The 16254-nt window shown below is 43.8% G+C and overlaps 1 protein-coding gene across 2 annotated transcripts in view; it reads right to left on the bottom strand.

Moving 5' to 3' along the window:
- The window catches only part of fbn2b (fibrillin 2b), a gene marked incomplete at its 5' end in the record, with an annotated part of 58516 nt that extends 43683 nt beyond the window's left edge, over positions 1–14833 (bottom strand). For both annotated transcript variants that reach the window (XM_079157851.1, XM_079157850.1), the window contains 5 exons: positions 414–509; positions 1030–1125; positions 7045–7146; positions 7314–7396; positions 14670–14833. In XM_079157851.1, coding sequence (XP_079013977.1) covers positions 414–509; positions 1030–1125; positions 7045–7146; positions 7314–7396; positions 14670–14833 — 541 coding nt within the window. The remainder of the gene's footprint in view (positions 1–413; positions 510–1029; positions 1126–7044; positions 7147–7313; positions 7397–14669) is intronic.
- Positions 14834–16254: the final 1421 nt, after the last annotated feature.

Below are 16254 nucleotides of genomic sequence, written 5' to 3'. Positions count from 1 at the left end.
ACAGGACAAGAAAGGCAAGCAGTCACACAAGCTACACACAACCGTTCACATTTAGAGGTGATAACCCCTGATTGTAGAGTTGTGTCGGCCCATCTGTGTTCAGAATAGTAGGTCAAAGTTAAAAGTAAATTGATCTACGAAATCAAAACAATTGACAGTTTATTTGCAATAATATTTCTTCGTTTTTTATCTCCATAAAGGGTGTATAAACTGTGGGCTCTTTTACAAAGCGGACAATCTCAGATCTCAAATACCAAAAAACAAATACCCAGGTTGTAGAAGAAATTCAATATCCCCATACATTGTTTCATCACCCTTTGATACCAAGCCAAGTCTACTACCAGCAGGACTCTTTCATGTCGAAACAAACTGAGCATCACCATATGAACACAGAAACGAGGATGAGCACTCACCTCTCTCGCACTGCGGGCCAGTGAAACCGTAGACACAGGCGCATCTGTTGGGCCCGATGCAGCGCCCACCGTTCTGGCAGCCATTCTCACACACGGCTACAGGAGACAAAGAATCACACACTTAAGCACATACTCACTCTCAAAGAAACGCTAACACATTTATTTCATGAAGCCTCAAATGATTTCCCCTTTTAATCACTTGCATCACCAACGCATCAATCCATACTGTATTGTATTTTTGACGTATATTACGTCACCTCTTATGTATGTTGACGAATATGACGTCAACACCGACTCTGTTCTCTGAGTGCACTGGGTTTCTGATTGGTCATGCAGCAAGTAAAGGCCGGACCAATAGTCTTAAAAAGTTTGAAACCAAAAGCGTTGTACAGCAACAGCATATTTATGAGATCCAAATATAAAGATATGAATAAGTATAGTCTGCATGCATAGTAAGTCTTTCAAACTGAGGACAATTTGCCGAATTTCTATCATCTTTTCATCCTTTAGACATTTGGTCCCCCGCCCACACACACACACACACACACACACACACACACACACACGCACACACACTCGCACATTCACACCCAGGTGTGCAGCAGGTTACACTCACGCTGTCCACAGTGGCTGCCTGTGAAGCCCTTCGTGCAGGAGCACGAGTCCTCTGCACAGCTGCCTCCATTCATACACCTGACGTTACAGGACTGAACTGTAGGAGAGAGGCAGAGAGAGAGAGAGAGAGTTGGGGGTGATGGGGAGGAATGATGAGAGGGAATGGCACAAAGAAAGACAAGTGTCAACAAGATGCAATTCAAAAATGATTAAGCGTTCCCATCCGCTGTTCCATCGAATAACACTCGCTGCGAATGTACAGTACATGTGCTTTGAGACAGTGACAGTATTATTTTATTCAAAAGCTTTTAAAGGTATTATCAACCAAACCTCAACTTTTAGGAAATGAAATGGGAAAATGAATCGATTGAGTGGTCAGATTCCTTCATTATATTATGACCTAATTGGAAAAACGCATTAAGAGTTGTTTCCCAACTCTAGTGACACTTTAACAAATTAAGAGGCTTTTTCCACTTTAGTCGGGTTTGCACAAGTCCGGTGTTTCTTTGGCAGCTTTAGATGAACAGACAAGACTCAAAGACCCCCAGGCCACAAAACCAAATTTAATCAAGCAGATTTGGGGTAGGCAATAAGTCGAGCCAGCTGTATGCTACAGTCAGCTAGTCAGTCAGGAATTTAGCTGAGAGGAGATGGAAACTGGGTGAGGGGGGGAAAGCAGTACGGTACAATGGCAAAAAAAAAAGTAAAAAGTATTAGAAAGAAAAGGAGTAACTTGGAATTGTGGGTAAACAAACCAGGAGTGCTGTGCTGAGGTGGTACAGGTAGTATGATGTGAAATAGGAGACTCCTGGCTGGCAGACTGCCACACAGACTGTGAGAGGACCAATAGGACTCAAACACGTAGCAGCAGCTTTCGAACTAATTGACTAACTTTCTGGCAGACAGCCTTTTAGTGAACACAAGAGGGGAGAAGACATCTACAGCTCTGGATGCTAAAGAACTGTATTCACTTAATGTGTCCTTGCATCCGTTTTTCTTTCATGCTGACTCAAGAGGATCGTTTATTGTACTTTAGTCTCCCTGTGCCTTCCTTTTACTTCTTTGCTCCACTATTCCCTCAGCGCCTTTCAAGCTCTTCTGTCTATATCTTAATCGCAAGTTCAACATTAATTTCCTCTCTTTCTCTCTCTCTCTCCATCTGTCTATTTGTGTATCCTTCGCTCTTTAAAATTTCTGGCATGCAGCGCTGTGCAGCAGAAGGGAAATGACTGAGCTTCCTCGTAGCTGAGGTTGTCTAATGAGACTTTCTGAGTTTGCACATTTGCCAAACAGGAGGTACTTCAGCCACTATAATGCAGCCACTTCTTCTGACTGTACCCAAACACACTAAATATGACTTGTGTGAGTCAGGATGAGTGAATCTACTCTTTGGTAGCCATTCCTTGTGATTACTCATGCCTGCCTTACTGGCAGATTACACATTTCAGACTTCAGTTACATGAGTCAAAGCACAATAGCACGAATCTTGGATGCGGACCCTCTGTAGTTTCAGTAAATGTGAGGCAGAGGTGTAATTCACTGAAATGCATCTCAAGTCTGGAAGGAATTCCAGTTAACTTTCTCATGTGCAACACTTGGCAGACTCTACTTACAGATTTGGCAGAAACAACTTGTTGTCTGGATTGTGTCTCATGGCAACATATGGTGATAAATTAAAGCTAATTATTTGGGACTCTGGGGCAGGCTGGGTTTATCTCTCAGTGAACTAGTGTGCTGTCTCTCTCTTTCTCACCCTTAATCGCAGTCACTTTCACAGGAGATGTGTCAGGTCTTTCTCCTGAGACCAAGACACGAGGTTAACGCTGTACACTCTAATGACTCTTTTTCTTCATTTAAGGCCAATAATAGGAGCAGTGATGTGAAACCTGAATGATGATTGCACTGAGTGATTTCAGCTTTCCTTTCCTTGGAGCAAACTGTAGAGAAAAATTCCAAAGCTGAGGACAACTTGGATTAACTCTTCCATTTGTCAATGGAAAACCCACCCCACAAACAGTGTTTCTAAATTGGTCAAGAAGATATGTTCTTAAAGTCAATGAACTCTCTGTCCGTCAGAAACAGAGGCTAATGGGACAGGTGCTGGAAAGGTACCATGTCTGCAACGGAAACTAGACGAGAGAAGGAGGAGGAGGAGGAGGAGGAGGAGGAGGAGGAGGAGGAGGAAGCAAACAAGCACATTTGGAGACAGAAGGAGATGATCTCACAGGTTAACCTCGCCTCTCGCTCCCCCTCCTCATGGCACTTCATCCCCCGCAGGTGGAGAGAGATGGTTTGCTCCAATGACCCGTGCCTGGAAAGCTGCACGTGTAAAGCAATAGGGTAGGGGGATGTGCATATGTGTGTGTGTGTGTGTGTGTGTGTGTGTGTCTTCCAGACATTGAGCAAAAGGAGTTGGGTGCTGCTTTGCGGCACCACAATGCACCTCTGTACTCTGGTAGTGTCGCAAGTGAGCTGCTCACATCTGGGTGTTTTTTTACGAGAGGCTGCGAAACACAGGAAGTCCAGGCTTGTGTGTCGAGCGGGCACATTTGTGTGTGTCTGATGGAAAACTGAGGAGCTTTATAGCTGTGTTTTGTCCTGGTTTACACACACCCCAGGGATCAGTGACAAGACAGCCTCAGTTTGGGCATGGATGGGCGATGAAGTGAAACAGAGGGCTGCATGAGATGCTGTCAACGCTGGTTGAGAGTCACATACAAAGATTTCTTTCCATTCTAGGAAACTCACAGCCCTCCAACTTAGTTAACACTGTACCTCACACACATCAGCAATTTTCTGGGTATATTAGACCCATTTATTTTCTTACAGACCTCAGGATGAAGCAATACTTTGCGGTTTTGACTATGTTGAAGAAGTGGCATGGCTTCTAATTAAAAAGGCCTCTCTCTGCATTCCCAGGACTAACTCTGCTCCTAGTCAATAGCCAATGGAAGCCTGTCAGTATAGAGACAGCTGTTTCTCAGAATTAGGGCAAGAACATCTGTGGTAATGATTTCCTAATTATGGTTATGGGAGGATAAGGTTATTAAGATGACCCTGTGCGATCTTCAGCACAGCTGCTCCGCCCTAAACTGTCAATGTATTTATTACAAGGGAGACTTGCAGCGTGAACTTTTGTTGTCCGGGAACTGACATGTAACTCCAGGTTATCAGTGCAGTTAGAAAGCCACTTTGGCTGTTTACTTTTCTATTTCAGGAAATTAAAGAAAATGTTTGAAAGGTCTCCCAGGCTATCCACAGAAACACAAGCTAATATTGTTCATTGGCAAAAAGCAAAGATTCCAGGAAGAGTCAAAAAAAGAAATCATCGAAAACCATGTGTGTGGACAAAACAATAGTATCCATAGTATCCATAGTTGACACTTGGATTAAATGTAGAAGAGCACAAATGTGTTGCTGATTTATTTCAACCTCTGCATTCCACAGGCAAGATGTGAGACAGAATGATGCTATCTATAACTTAGGGAACCAGGGTGCTAGAATCAGGCTGTATAATTAAGGCAAAGGAAATTGGCATTTCCAGACGGATCTCGATAGAACTGCAATTTGTTTCCAACTGCACTAAATTATCCTGTTAAATGGTGGACTCTGTCCAAAAGCTGAATTTGGGAGTCTGCACGTTTAGGCAGAAAAGAGCTACGATGAGGAGGGTTTGCCTTCTCCTGGCCCGAAGCATCCGACACAGATAACGTTGTGAAAACAGTTTTAAACCCAATAATTTGTTTAATGCCTAAAAAATGTCAGTATTGCTCTGTGAGAATTCAAATCAAAACAAAGCTTTACGACTTAATACAAGCCAATTGCAGACACCTCACCCAAATATAACAAAGATTTAGACACAGTAGAGTTGGGAGTAGTTACATGCAGAACAGTGAGGGAATTACTTTTCATGGTTTACTAGAATTATAGCTTCCGCTTGAGACCAATCATTTATAGAAGCGAACTAACTTTTACAAAATAAGGTGACCTCCTCGCTTACTTGGGGTCGCTCCACAGCATTCAGCGTTCACTGATGGCTGTATGTTTATCTCAGGCCATGAAGCTGTTTGCCCTCTGACTTTCATGAAAGCTGCCACGGTAAGATCTTTTCGCAGTGACACACTCTTAACGGTGCACTAAAACAAATTCCCCATACACTAATCATAGACCGATAAAGCTGTCTCTGATTATTCAGATCATACAGTGTCTCAGTAGCCTCCTTCCCTGCCTCTCCACTGCCTGTAAACCTGTTGAAAAGCCCCAATAAATCCCTGCTGGGGAAAGCCGAGAACCACAGAGTATGACGATCGGTTCGGTCCAGCTCTGGCTAAGCTCTCACTCGAATGTATCGCTTCACCTTCTAGCCCCACTCCTGCCCCGAAGGAACAAGAGCATAGCTCTTGCCAAAGCCCTGACTCTGCAGGAGATCTGTGCGCATCCTGCCAATTCAGGTCGGAGGCTGATTTTCCTCCACCCCACCCTCAATGCCCTTCCTCTAAGGGCTCGTCCTTACTTATGGCTGGACCAGATCTGGGTCACAGCCATCTGATGCTCCCTGTTAGTTTGCGTGTGCCAGTTCATTTCTTTTTTTGTGTCTGTCTCATTAGTATAAAAGTCCGAGTGTCTGTGTTTCTGTCAGTGTGTGCAGCTGCGTGAGCGAAAATGTGCGTTAGCGGACTTCATGGAATGTGAGCATGTGTAAAGGGTCTGGCAGGGGCCAGGCGTGACTGACGAGCTGAATAAAGCAGAAAAGCCGAACACACTGCACGCTACTTGATACACACATCGACACGTACTTTGGATGCTCCCAAAGTGGTGCTCAACGACGATGTTTTCTGCATGTCCGCTACATATTAACTTCATATCTAAACCCTACACGCGCTACACTAATCTCGTTAAGACAAACGGGATTTCACACAGTCGGCATGTGCAGTAAAACACCTCGCTTCGCTCCAAACACACACACACACACACACACACCCACACATCCTGAGTGGTCTGTAACTAAGCCCAGCAGACTGAGCTGGGGCAGCCAGACTCTCTACTCTAATCCTGACAAACCCTGTGACCTGCAGGCTGTAGAGCAGGCCTGGGACTCTATACACTAATATTACGCTGGCTACGGTACTCTTCTGGCTCCCGCGAGAGAAGGTTGGAATCACTACATTTGGAAAAGCTGAGCAATTGGATGAGTGGGAACTGAAACTGCTCAGTGTAACATCCAATATCGTTTCATCAGTTGTTTGGGCCACTCAGCAGGATCACACAGTAAAGTCAGGCGTAAGGTCTTTTAGAAGAATAAGACTATGGGCCTACTATTTCTACACTTTCCATTACAACAAAGATATGTTTGTTTATCCTAACAATCCTCGTGTACAGTAAATAAACAGATAATGTGACCCATAAACCAAATGCTCTCCAGCGAGATGCTTCAATCTGGGAACACAGTTGAAGAAGCCTCTCTAAACACTGTACAATTCTGCTGCTTCCGTTGTCTACACTCCTTAGTTTTGTATTATCTGTCTGAATTTTACAAGGCTGATATTGGGTATCTGTTGAAGCTAAGGCTAATATTCAATGGACAGATGTGAGAGTGGTACTGATCTTCTAATCTAAGGCTCCACCAGAAAGTCAATAAGCGTATTTCCCAAGCTTCCCTAATATCATCAAGTGTTTTTTCCAACAAACACACATGCAGCACTGCTTGCTTGCTTACTTGAACGATGAATCGAGTCTCTAAATGCAGCTGCAGTCAATCAACTAATTGTATAATCGACTATTTTTTTTAGCTCTTAAAGAGTTGGTGGTTGGTTCCCCAGAAATCAAAATGTCCTCAAGCATGACACTGAACCCAAAATTGTATCTGATGAGTATGTGGGGGAAGAGATCTTAGGGGCTTTTGCTTAAACTGTCAAATGACTGTCATATAATATTTGTCTCTTACCCACCGATGATGAGGTATGTTTGATGACGTTTCAGTTACTGTACGTGTGTGATGAGTGGCACTGTTACTGACCTCCTCCTCCTGCTCCACAGCTGGGAGAGAGCTGGCCACTCGAACAGGTGCACATGTTTGGTCTGGAACAGAAGCCATCACCACACGAATTCCTGCAAATTGCTGGAGAGAGGAAGAGGAAGAGGAAGAGGAAGAGGAGAAAGAGAAGAGGACAGGAGAGGAGAGTGAACATGTCTTCTGCTATACACAATGACACTAACGGAACTACCCCACGTCTACTGTATTTGTCATCTTCTCCGCTAAGAGGATTTAAGGAGGGACGAACTTACGAACAATACACTGGTTCCCTCCTGGCAGAGTCTTCCAGCCCGGACAGCAGTATGAATGGAAGCGAGAGCCACACACATTGGGCCTGACAGAGACAAAAAAAGAAAAAACAAACAAACTCACTACTCACCCAGACCTCCCAAACTTTAGTAAAAACCCCTCAACAAACACACACACACATGCGTTATTTTCTGAGCGGCCCAAGACCTGCATGGCCTAGGCTTTTAGAGTAAGCAAAACAAACTTCGATAAAAAGCCTCCTCGAGTGATGGATGGAGGTATTTTCAGGGAGGGTAGGAGGGGAAGGAAATGTAAGGGGCCTAAAACATGAGGAGCAACATTTTGTTTTCATTCAAGGCTGAATTTAAACTTGGAAGGACAGGATGTATAAAGTCCTCCTTTCTCCCAATTTCAAGGCCTGGGTGTCCCGTTCTTTGGCAAATATCCAGTGCTGCTTCCCATCGCTGCCCGCCCCTCTCACTCAGCTGGGATTCTTACTGGTGGAGAGCCTGCAGGGAACTTTGACCCTGTCTGACAGATGCAAGAGTCATCACAGCTTATAGAGCACTTGATCAGCCTGACAGGTTAGCCACAACGATTTTCTCTGAGGAGATGGCTTAACCACATCTAGAGGCGACTGGCTTCTGCTCACACACGCACAAACACACACACACACACAAACATGCAGCGGGACTGAGGTCTGCCAGCTGCCTGACAAACTAATGTGAAGAACACTTCAGTTTTTTTTATCTTCCGTGAATAATTACACACCCACTTTTAACTCGGCTTATTTAGAAACGGAGTAAAATTCCCAACATGCATCAACCCCAAAACCAAAATCCTATAAGAAAGTGCGTGTGAGTCAGTGTGTGCACTCAAGTGACGCTGCATAAAGCTATTTAACAAGCTGAAGGGATGATTCCAGCTATGTGGTGGTACTAATGATATCCTTAGTGACCTTTCAAAGCGTATAATGACGGGTATATCTGCGGCCATCTGTGTTGGTGGTTAGTTGTTTGCATTTGCCAATGGCATGACCAAGGATTGAGGGACCACAACTTGGTAAATTGGGATAAACGCCTGTTCTAGCAGCTCATGGGAAAGTCATTTGCCACAGGGATCACATCTCTTGAGTCCAGACACTTTCTGCCTGCAGGACATAATTCATGACTGTTTAAAGTAGATTACCCATTGTGTTTTTAAGATGACCGAGGATTAGTGAAGTGAGACAACTTATTAAAGGACACACCAGGGATTTTGTGCTGCACTTCGATAAAGCTGAGACAGATAGTCTTCAATAGATATTCAGACTTTTAGTGCAGAGTGTGACATTTCCCATGGTGCAACTCAATGGCCTCCTTCATTAGACATTCCTTGCCTGTTAAATGTCCTCATCTTTCAAACATGTCCCCATTTTATAACACAGGTTGTCTGTCAAACATTTGAAGTCTCAAGCCTCACTCAAGATAACCCTGATGACATCATCAGTTGTTTTTTTGCAGACTTTGCAAAGTTGAGTGATACGCCTCATCATAACGAGTAAACTGAACTTTATGCATAAATGTACGCATATCAAGAAATATGCAGCTTTTCTCTTGGATATGCAGTCCAAACCAGTAGATTAGAGGACCGGAGCTAAAGTGTTAGCCCTGATGAACTTCTCAAGTTCCTCCTGCGTGGAACAGATGACCTTCCTCTCCTCCTCACCAGACCGTATCCGTTGTAACCCCAGGGCTGTCACCAGGGAGATGACAGCTGGAGTTTGAATCTCTGATGGTTGGAGAGCAGAGAACACCTCCAACCACATTACCAGATGGCATGGGGAGACAGAGGGAGAGACAAACAGGTGGGCAAGCAGACGAGAGATATTCATGTCGGAAGATGTAGTGGTCAGACAAAGACGCGAGATAAAAATAAAACAGGAAGCGGAGAAAAGACGAGGATTCACAGAAACCCCTTAGATATAGGGGGGAGAAAGTGGGGGAAAGTGTGAAGAGAGTGAGAAGAATGGTGGTTATGGTGGAGGCCCGGGACGGTGGGAAAGGAACGGGATCAGTGGGAGGGAAAGCAAAACAAGTTTATGTTGAGAAGAGGAGGAAGCAGGAGGAGGAGTGGGGAGCGGAAAACAGAGATACGGAAACGAAGGCGAGAGCAGCATAAGCAAGAAGAGGCCAGACCCTTGCCGGGGGTTGAATTTCTGGGACAAACACACAAACCAAACTGAGCTCCGAAAAAGAAAACTTCAGAAATGCGTGGAGCGAGACATCGGCATTCCAACACTTAATGAGCAGAGAAGCCAACGTCTTGCCTGATCTATTTCTCCACAAAGCGCTGAAGATTTTCCACTGTTACAGACCACGGGGATGTCAATATATGAAGGATTATAGGGGTTTGACCCTGAGGTGCTCTAGTTTGTTATTCTTCCTCCCTCGCTCTCTCTCTCTCTCTCTCTCTCTCTTCTCCAGTTCAATGCCTGGTCTCCTATCACAGAGAGGAGGCTTTTAGAGGATGAACTGAAGTAAAACAGAATGAAAGACCATAAAAAAAGGAGTTTAATCCCCAGGGGTTTTCCTCAATATTGAAATGTCCTGCTGTTCTCAGGGCTGAATCTAAAGGAGATTAACTCTTCTGTGGCCAAGTCGCCGCCTTTGAAGTTGCCTCCCGGCCCGTGGATCGCTCATTAACTGCCATTAATAGTAATAAAAGGAAAATGGCTGCCACCTCATCCACGGGGAAATATGAACAATGAAAGCTAAAGCCAGACTTGGTTGGCCAAATGACTATGTACGGTATCGCAATGTGCATTTATTCTAACTTCAAGATATGAGATGAGGATTTTGGTCTATTCGTGAGATAAAACCAGCAATATTAATAAGTCATGTTGGCCTCCACTAACATGAAAATGAAAATAAAAGTTAATCTGAATTCCGATTAATTTTCTTCTTTGTCTTTTAAAGTTTTGAGTGTATTTCGTTGTTTCTTTGAGGGTTTTTTTTCAAAGAGTTATAAAATTAGAAACAGCAAAATCAACATGTTCTGCAGCTGTAGCCTGGGGGTCCTCTTCCGAAGCAGGAATCCAGCGGGTCAAATGTCAAAGCAGTTCACAGCACTGACCTACGAGGAAGGGCAGCACCGGGCAGGCTTGGAAAGTGACTACTGATGGTCTGTTTCCATAAAGACCGAGAGCAGAAGTTACTTGCTAGGGCTCCAAGTCAGGTGTCTGTGAGTATGTGTGTGTCCGTGTACTGGTCATTGGTCAAGGGTCATCTGCCTGGTATCTGACCCTCTTCAGGAAAACTCTTACGTATTGCTGCCTCTAGCAACACCTGGGACCGTTGCTCACATATCAGATTTAGGAGTGGGGGTGTTAAGGGAATGCAGTGTATAGAAAAGCACTGAACTACAGATGGTGATAAGGAAAAATGGATGTCAATCAGTGGTGGGAGATTTACTCAAAACAAAATGTACAAAAGCATCAAAGGTAAAAGTATTGTAAAATCCCAATCTACAGAGAAACTGTACACCCATAAGATAAAAGTTATATATATTTGAGTATAACATTTAAATATGAAATATTGTGAAGTAAAAGTGAATGAAGTAGATCAAAAATCAATATAGGACTCCAAAATAAAAGTTTTAAAACGTACTTTAACCCTCTGCTAGGAAGACAGAGGGAGAGCGACAAGAGAAACAGACAGATATACTGACTAATCTTGGCAATAGTATCTCGTTAAACTCATTAAAGAATAGAAAATGAATTGAATTGAGAAACAAAGATAAAGAGGGAATGAGTGAGAGATTGTTGGCTAACGGAGACAGACACTTAACAAAACCAGTGAATCACTAAATATTGTGTTGTGAGGACCCTTCTGGCTGACAGACAACAGGAGATACATACACAACAACTTAAACTGTGGTCAACCACACAAACCGCAGAGGATGTCGGTTTATTGTTCTGTTTCTTATAATCACGTGTCGTTTAGAAGAAGTAGCTGTAAATCAATAATTGCTCTGCGCAGAAATATGCACATGCAAACGCAAAATGTTTTGTGAAATGTGGTAAGTAAACCGATGGCTGAATCCTTTTCAAACAGTCTGACATTTAGGAGAAAGCACTTTATTAACAGACCACATGCCAATCAGCTGTCTCAGATAACACCTTCTTTATGGCTCAGTCTTAGCCTGCACATACAGTAAGCATAGAATGCAGACACATAAAAACCTTGAAAGGGAACGTAATGCTCATAAAACAGAACGGGAAACTGGCAATTGTTCACTCATCTCACATATACATTTTTCTCAAGTATTTTGAGACTCATAAGACATTATAAGACTCAGATACTGTAGGTTTGAGGTAAAGTTTGTCCTGTGACATCCATTCTCTTTTAAATTAGGCATACGCCAAGGCAGACTGCATACAGAGGACCCCGTCCAGGCCATCGGCGTGCTATTGACATTAACCTGGAATGGACCTATGGGGCTGAAAGTCATTCTCTGCTTTGGGGCTGACTGTCTGCCAAGTTAGCCAGCATCCAAGGCGTCTCTCCTCAGCAGATCTGGGTAAAGCTGGGCTAAACTGGGCTACGTTAATAAGATGTGTGGCTGCAAAAATTCTTCAACACTAACAGACAAGAGATCTTATTAAACTACACAAAAACCCGATAAACTCTTTAAGTCGGTAAGGCATTTGAAAGCGAGAAAGAGAAATCAAAAGCAAAAACTTTCTGTCTCTTCCTAAAGCTTTCCTTCTTTCGTTCGACCAACCAGATGGTCAATCACCCATCGAGGAACGCAGGCCAGCCAGCCAGCCAACTCTGATCAGATACCGCCCTTAAGTGGACTGATGCCAGGCTGCAGTGTGCGGTGGGAGCCAATAAATCAGAGTCAGTCGGCATCAGACCCAGCACTACCAGAGACAGACCAGGGGATATGGAGTTCTAGCCAGTAAATAAACACTGCACCCGAGCACAAGGCCAACGTAATGACCATCATTAACCTAACCTCCCTCTTTCTCCCACACAGAGAATCTGTGAAACCCATACTGAGTTACTGACAGTCCACTGTGAGTGCTGCAGCGCTCACATGAAAGAAAGTAATACACAAGCCTGAGTTACAGTTTGCTGGGGTGAATGAGTTAAAGTAAAAATTCACACAAACAACTCCCGTGTAGGAAACATTTGTCTGTCACTACACAAAGCATCATGTGATTTCTTCACCCCATTACGGCTTCTGTCCAGAGGTTAGATGAAAACACGCATAGATGACTAATTCTACCCGATTACAGATAAACTAGGATCATTTTCAGCCAACGACACTTAAACAGAAACTGACGATAAATTCAACACATGACATCTGTTTGCTTTGGCCGGCCTGCCACAGCGCATGGGAGGTGCTTAAAAGTTTCTGAATGGTTCGGGTGACATTCACCAGGCAACGCCTAGAAAAACAATAAAAATAACCACAAAGATGTCAACATTTTGTCAAATATCTGTGGAACGTGTACTGGCCCTGATCCCAGCGTGCAAACCGATCTTTTGAGCCTCAACAGATTTTTTAAGTTTCAGAGATGTTGTGTAATCTCATCACCTATTTACTTCAATGAACAAAACGACCACTACATTTCATTCCTAACACAGCAGTGTTTCCAGAACTTAACAATGTAATGGAAAAAGTCTGCAGGCTTCTGTTACATGTTCTCATGAAATCACACACACAACTCGATGGCAATCATTTGCTATTGTGCAACGTCTCCTGGTTTCCTCACTCTCTCCCCGGGCCGCTCACTGTCTGTAAGACAAACTGTGAATGCGAATTATTGTTCAGTCAGATCATATATTTAATGTTTTGGGTTCAATGCCAATGACCTCATTTGTGGCTCAAGGAACACTGGGTCTGACAGAATAACTCTGTACTGGTGACTGTAAACAGTACAATGGACTAGAAATGTCAAAGGACCACCACAGTCGCTTTGGTGTAAAACGTCTCCTTTAAAATAAATACAGAGGGACAATTTCCTTTATTTAACATGGACAAATTCCTTCCATATTAAGCAAAATGAGTGACAAGGCAGGCAAATCTATTTCTATTAAGCAGTTGGGGCTGTCACAGAATATGTTTTTAGAGAAAACACCAGTTCTAGGACTCAACGTGAGCTTTAACCTGCACTATTAACATGCCACAACTGAATAGAATTCACTAGTTATTTATTTCTATCTATTTCACAATCGCTGCCAATTTCTTCCTCATCTCATCCCTCATTTCCTCACGCGTTCTCTTTCTTTCGTACTTTTTCTGCTCTCTTGTTACTCTCTCCGCTGCTTTGTCACCTACAGCAGTGAAACAAATGCCCCTTTTCATACCCCCCTCGGGTGATACGAAAACCTCATTTCCTGTGGCTTGGCACCGGGGGAACCATAAGCTGGGACAGATGGGAGTCTGATTGGAATAACTGATGCAGACACTGAACACGGGCCCCAACAAAACATCCTTTGTTTTTCGAGAAAGTGGCAAAATTTACAGTGAAAACTCTTTGCTGCACAGACATACATCCCACACCCACCATTCATGGTGTTTAGGGAACAAAGTGAAAGCGCTGGTCTGCAGGAGAGAGACGGGACAGAGGGAGGCGGAGGAGGGTGTGGGGGGGGTGCAGCTGGTGAGAGGTGATCCCTGTGGCTCATTTCACTGGATACTCCCCACTTAAAGACAATCAAACGCACAACACCTTAAAAAAACACGTACATGTCTGTTGTACCCACCCACACACACACACATGATTTTCCGGGCCTCATCCTGAAACACCGGGGCCAGCAATCTCCTGGTTGCAGTCCTGAGCTACTTTCTCCAGCTTAACTAATACACTCAGTGGAATTTGGGTCATGCATTTCACTCATCATCCCCTCATGAGATGTATAGAAAGCGGCTTTTCCCTCCCTTTCCCATGAAAATGTCAATTTGCTGTAAATACGCTGGGAGATTTCAGTAGGGCAAGCAGCCTGTTAAGGTCAAACATGTGCTGTTTTTGAGAAAACAATGTGGTAGTATTCAGCGGCATAATTTGGTATAAGGCGAGCTTGGCCTCAGCCCAGAAAGCACAGCAGTTGAAAGAGAGCTGCCAGGAAAGTGAGAGGGGAAAGCCATTTATGTTTTAAACCTTCTCCAGATACAGCTACGAATGCTCAAACTTGTGTATGCAAAATCAAACTTCATGCCCTCGTCTTTTCACCACTCTTCATATAAATGCTTGTGCAGTAAAATATGAATGAAATCAATACCAAACTGAATTAAGCTGCTCATTTGGGATTTGCCAAAGTCGGTGACACACACACACAAACACACACACAGATTGTCATTCCTACCCTCTCAATGTCTCCTGGCCACGGCGTCGAACCCGCTGCACCTCTCTCTGGTCCACAGCGCCGGTGAAGCGGCTGGCTTGGAGCGGCGCATTCCCGGTTTCACCGCAAGCCACATGGAATGCCGCCCATCCCAGCAGCACCTGGGCCAGGTTCCCTGATCCCATTTGACGATCTGGCTATCCCTCCAAACGTAGTATCTCCGGGTCACCTCTCTCTCTCTTACTGACTCACTGTATGGACCCAGGCTGAGCAGAGGGATCTAGACCTGGATCCAGATCAAAAGTCCTGGTGCGCACTCCAGAGCAGGGGCTACACGGGGGAAGGAAGAAGATGAAAGCTAAGAAACACTTTGAAATGCAGAGGTACTTATCAGACTTACTCTGAGGGTGAAATTGATTCAGCTCATCTGACAGTGGTTCCCAAACGTCTCTGTCAGATGAGCTCATGTGCTCCTTTATCAGCATCATCACTCATATTTTAATTACAAAGCTTATCATTTGGATGAATCATAAGGTGGACGTTATTTAGTTGTAACTGTTGTTTAATGATATTTAAGTGGATATTCTTCCAAGTTTTCATACAATTAAGCATCTGTGTTGAAGATGTTTTGGTCTGCATTACCTGGAGTGGCTTGGAGAGGCTGGACAATTCAGTAATGAACCAAGGCTGGCTAATTATTTCACATGTTATGTCATTACTCTTGGCGTATGGATTCAACTTTAGCTAGCTGACTATTCCAACTTCTCTGCTTACTTGGTAACTAGTTTTCATGTCTCAATTTGCAACACGTGTTTCTAATGTGTTACCACAGACTCAGGATGACTCAGGACAGCTTACTGGTGTAACGAATCATATAAAATCAAAGATTATTAGTGGAGCTTTCCACATACCTCCCGCAGACACTGTACAATTCTCTTGTGAAATGGTTTACAATACAATTATCCACTGATTTGATTGTTTTCTGTTTGTGACATGTTTGGTGGTTGTATTGAGGAAAGTGAAAACATATGAGTGTTTTGGGGGGGCGGGGGGGGGGGGGGGGGGGGGGGGGGGGGGGGGGTAAAGAAGAGCATGCAAGGAAATCAAAGAGATACTTAAAGTCTGACTTCCAGCAATCTGTTTTCACTATACTGCACTTCAAAGCAGTCTCATAAGTGGTTTATCACTCCACAGACACCAAATACTGTATGTAGTGACAACACACTACAGAGAGAAAAGTAATCAACTGATTAGAGAGACATGTCCAGTGCCAAACATAGAATTAACATTAACATTAAAAGGGATGCTAATATGGATTCTAATCATATGAAATCAAAGAAGCTATTAATATTTGAAAGCCCTTTAGGCCTCTGAAAAATGCTGAACGTAGAAGAAAGAGGGAACATCACACTCATGTCATATATATGCAAACTGTGTCAAGTGGTCATTAAGAGACATTGCTTCAATTTAAAGAGTCAGAAGCCAACAAGGTTGGGAATTACAGCTACAAACGGTATCCCTGTGCCTAGGGGGAGCCAGAGAGAGAGTTAAGGGGTGAGGTAAAGATGATCAATCAACTCAAAATGTTCTCTCTCAATTACACATA

Source organism: Pholis gunnellus (genome assembly GCF_910591455.1).
Source record: "Pholis gunnellus genome assembly, chromosome: 4".
NCBI classification, from domain to species: domain Eukaryota; kingdom Metazoa; phylum Chordata; class Actinopteri; order Perciformes; family Pholidae; genus Pholis; species Pholis gunnellus.
Note: the sequence above shows the minus strand (reverse complement) of the source record. Positions and strands in the feature narration are given on the sequence as shown.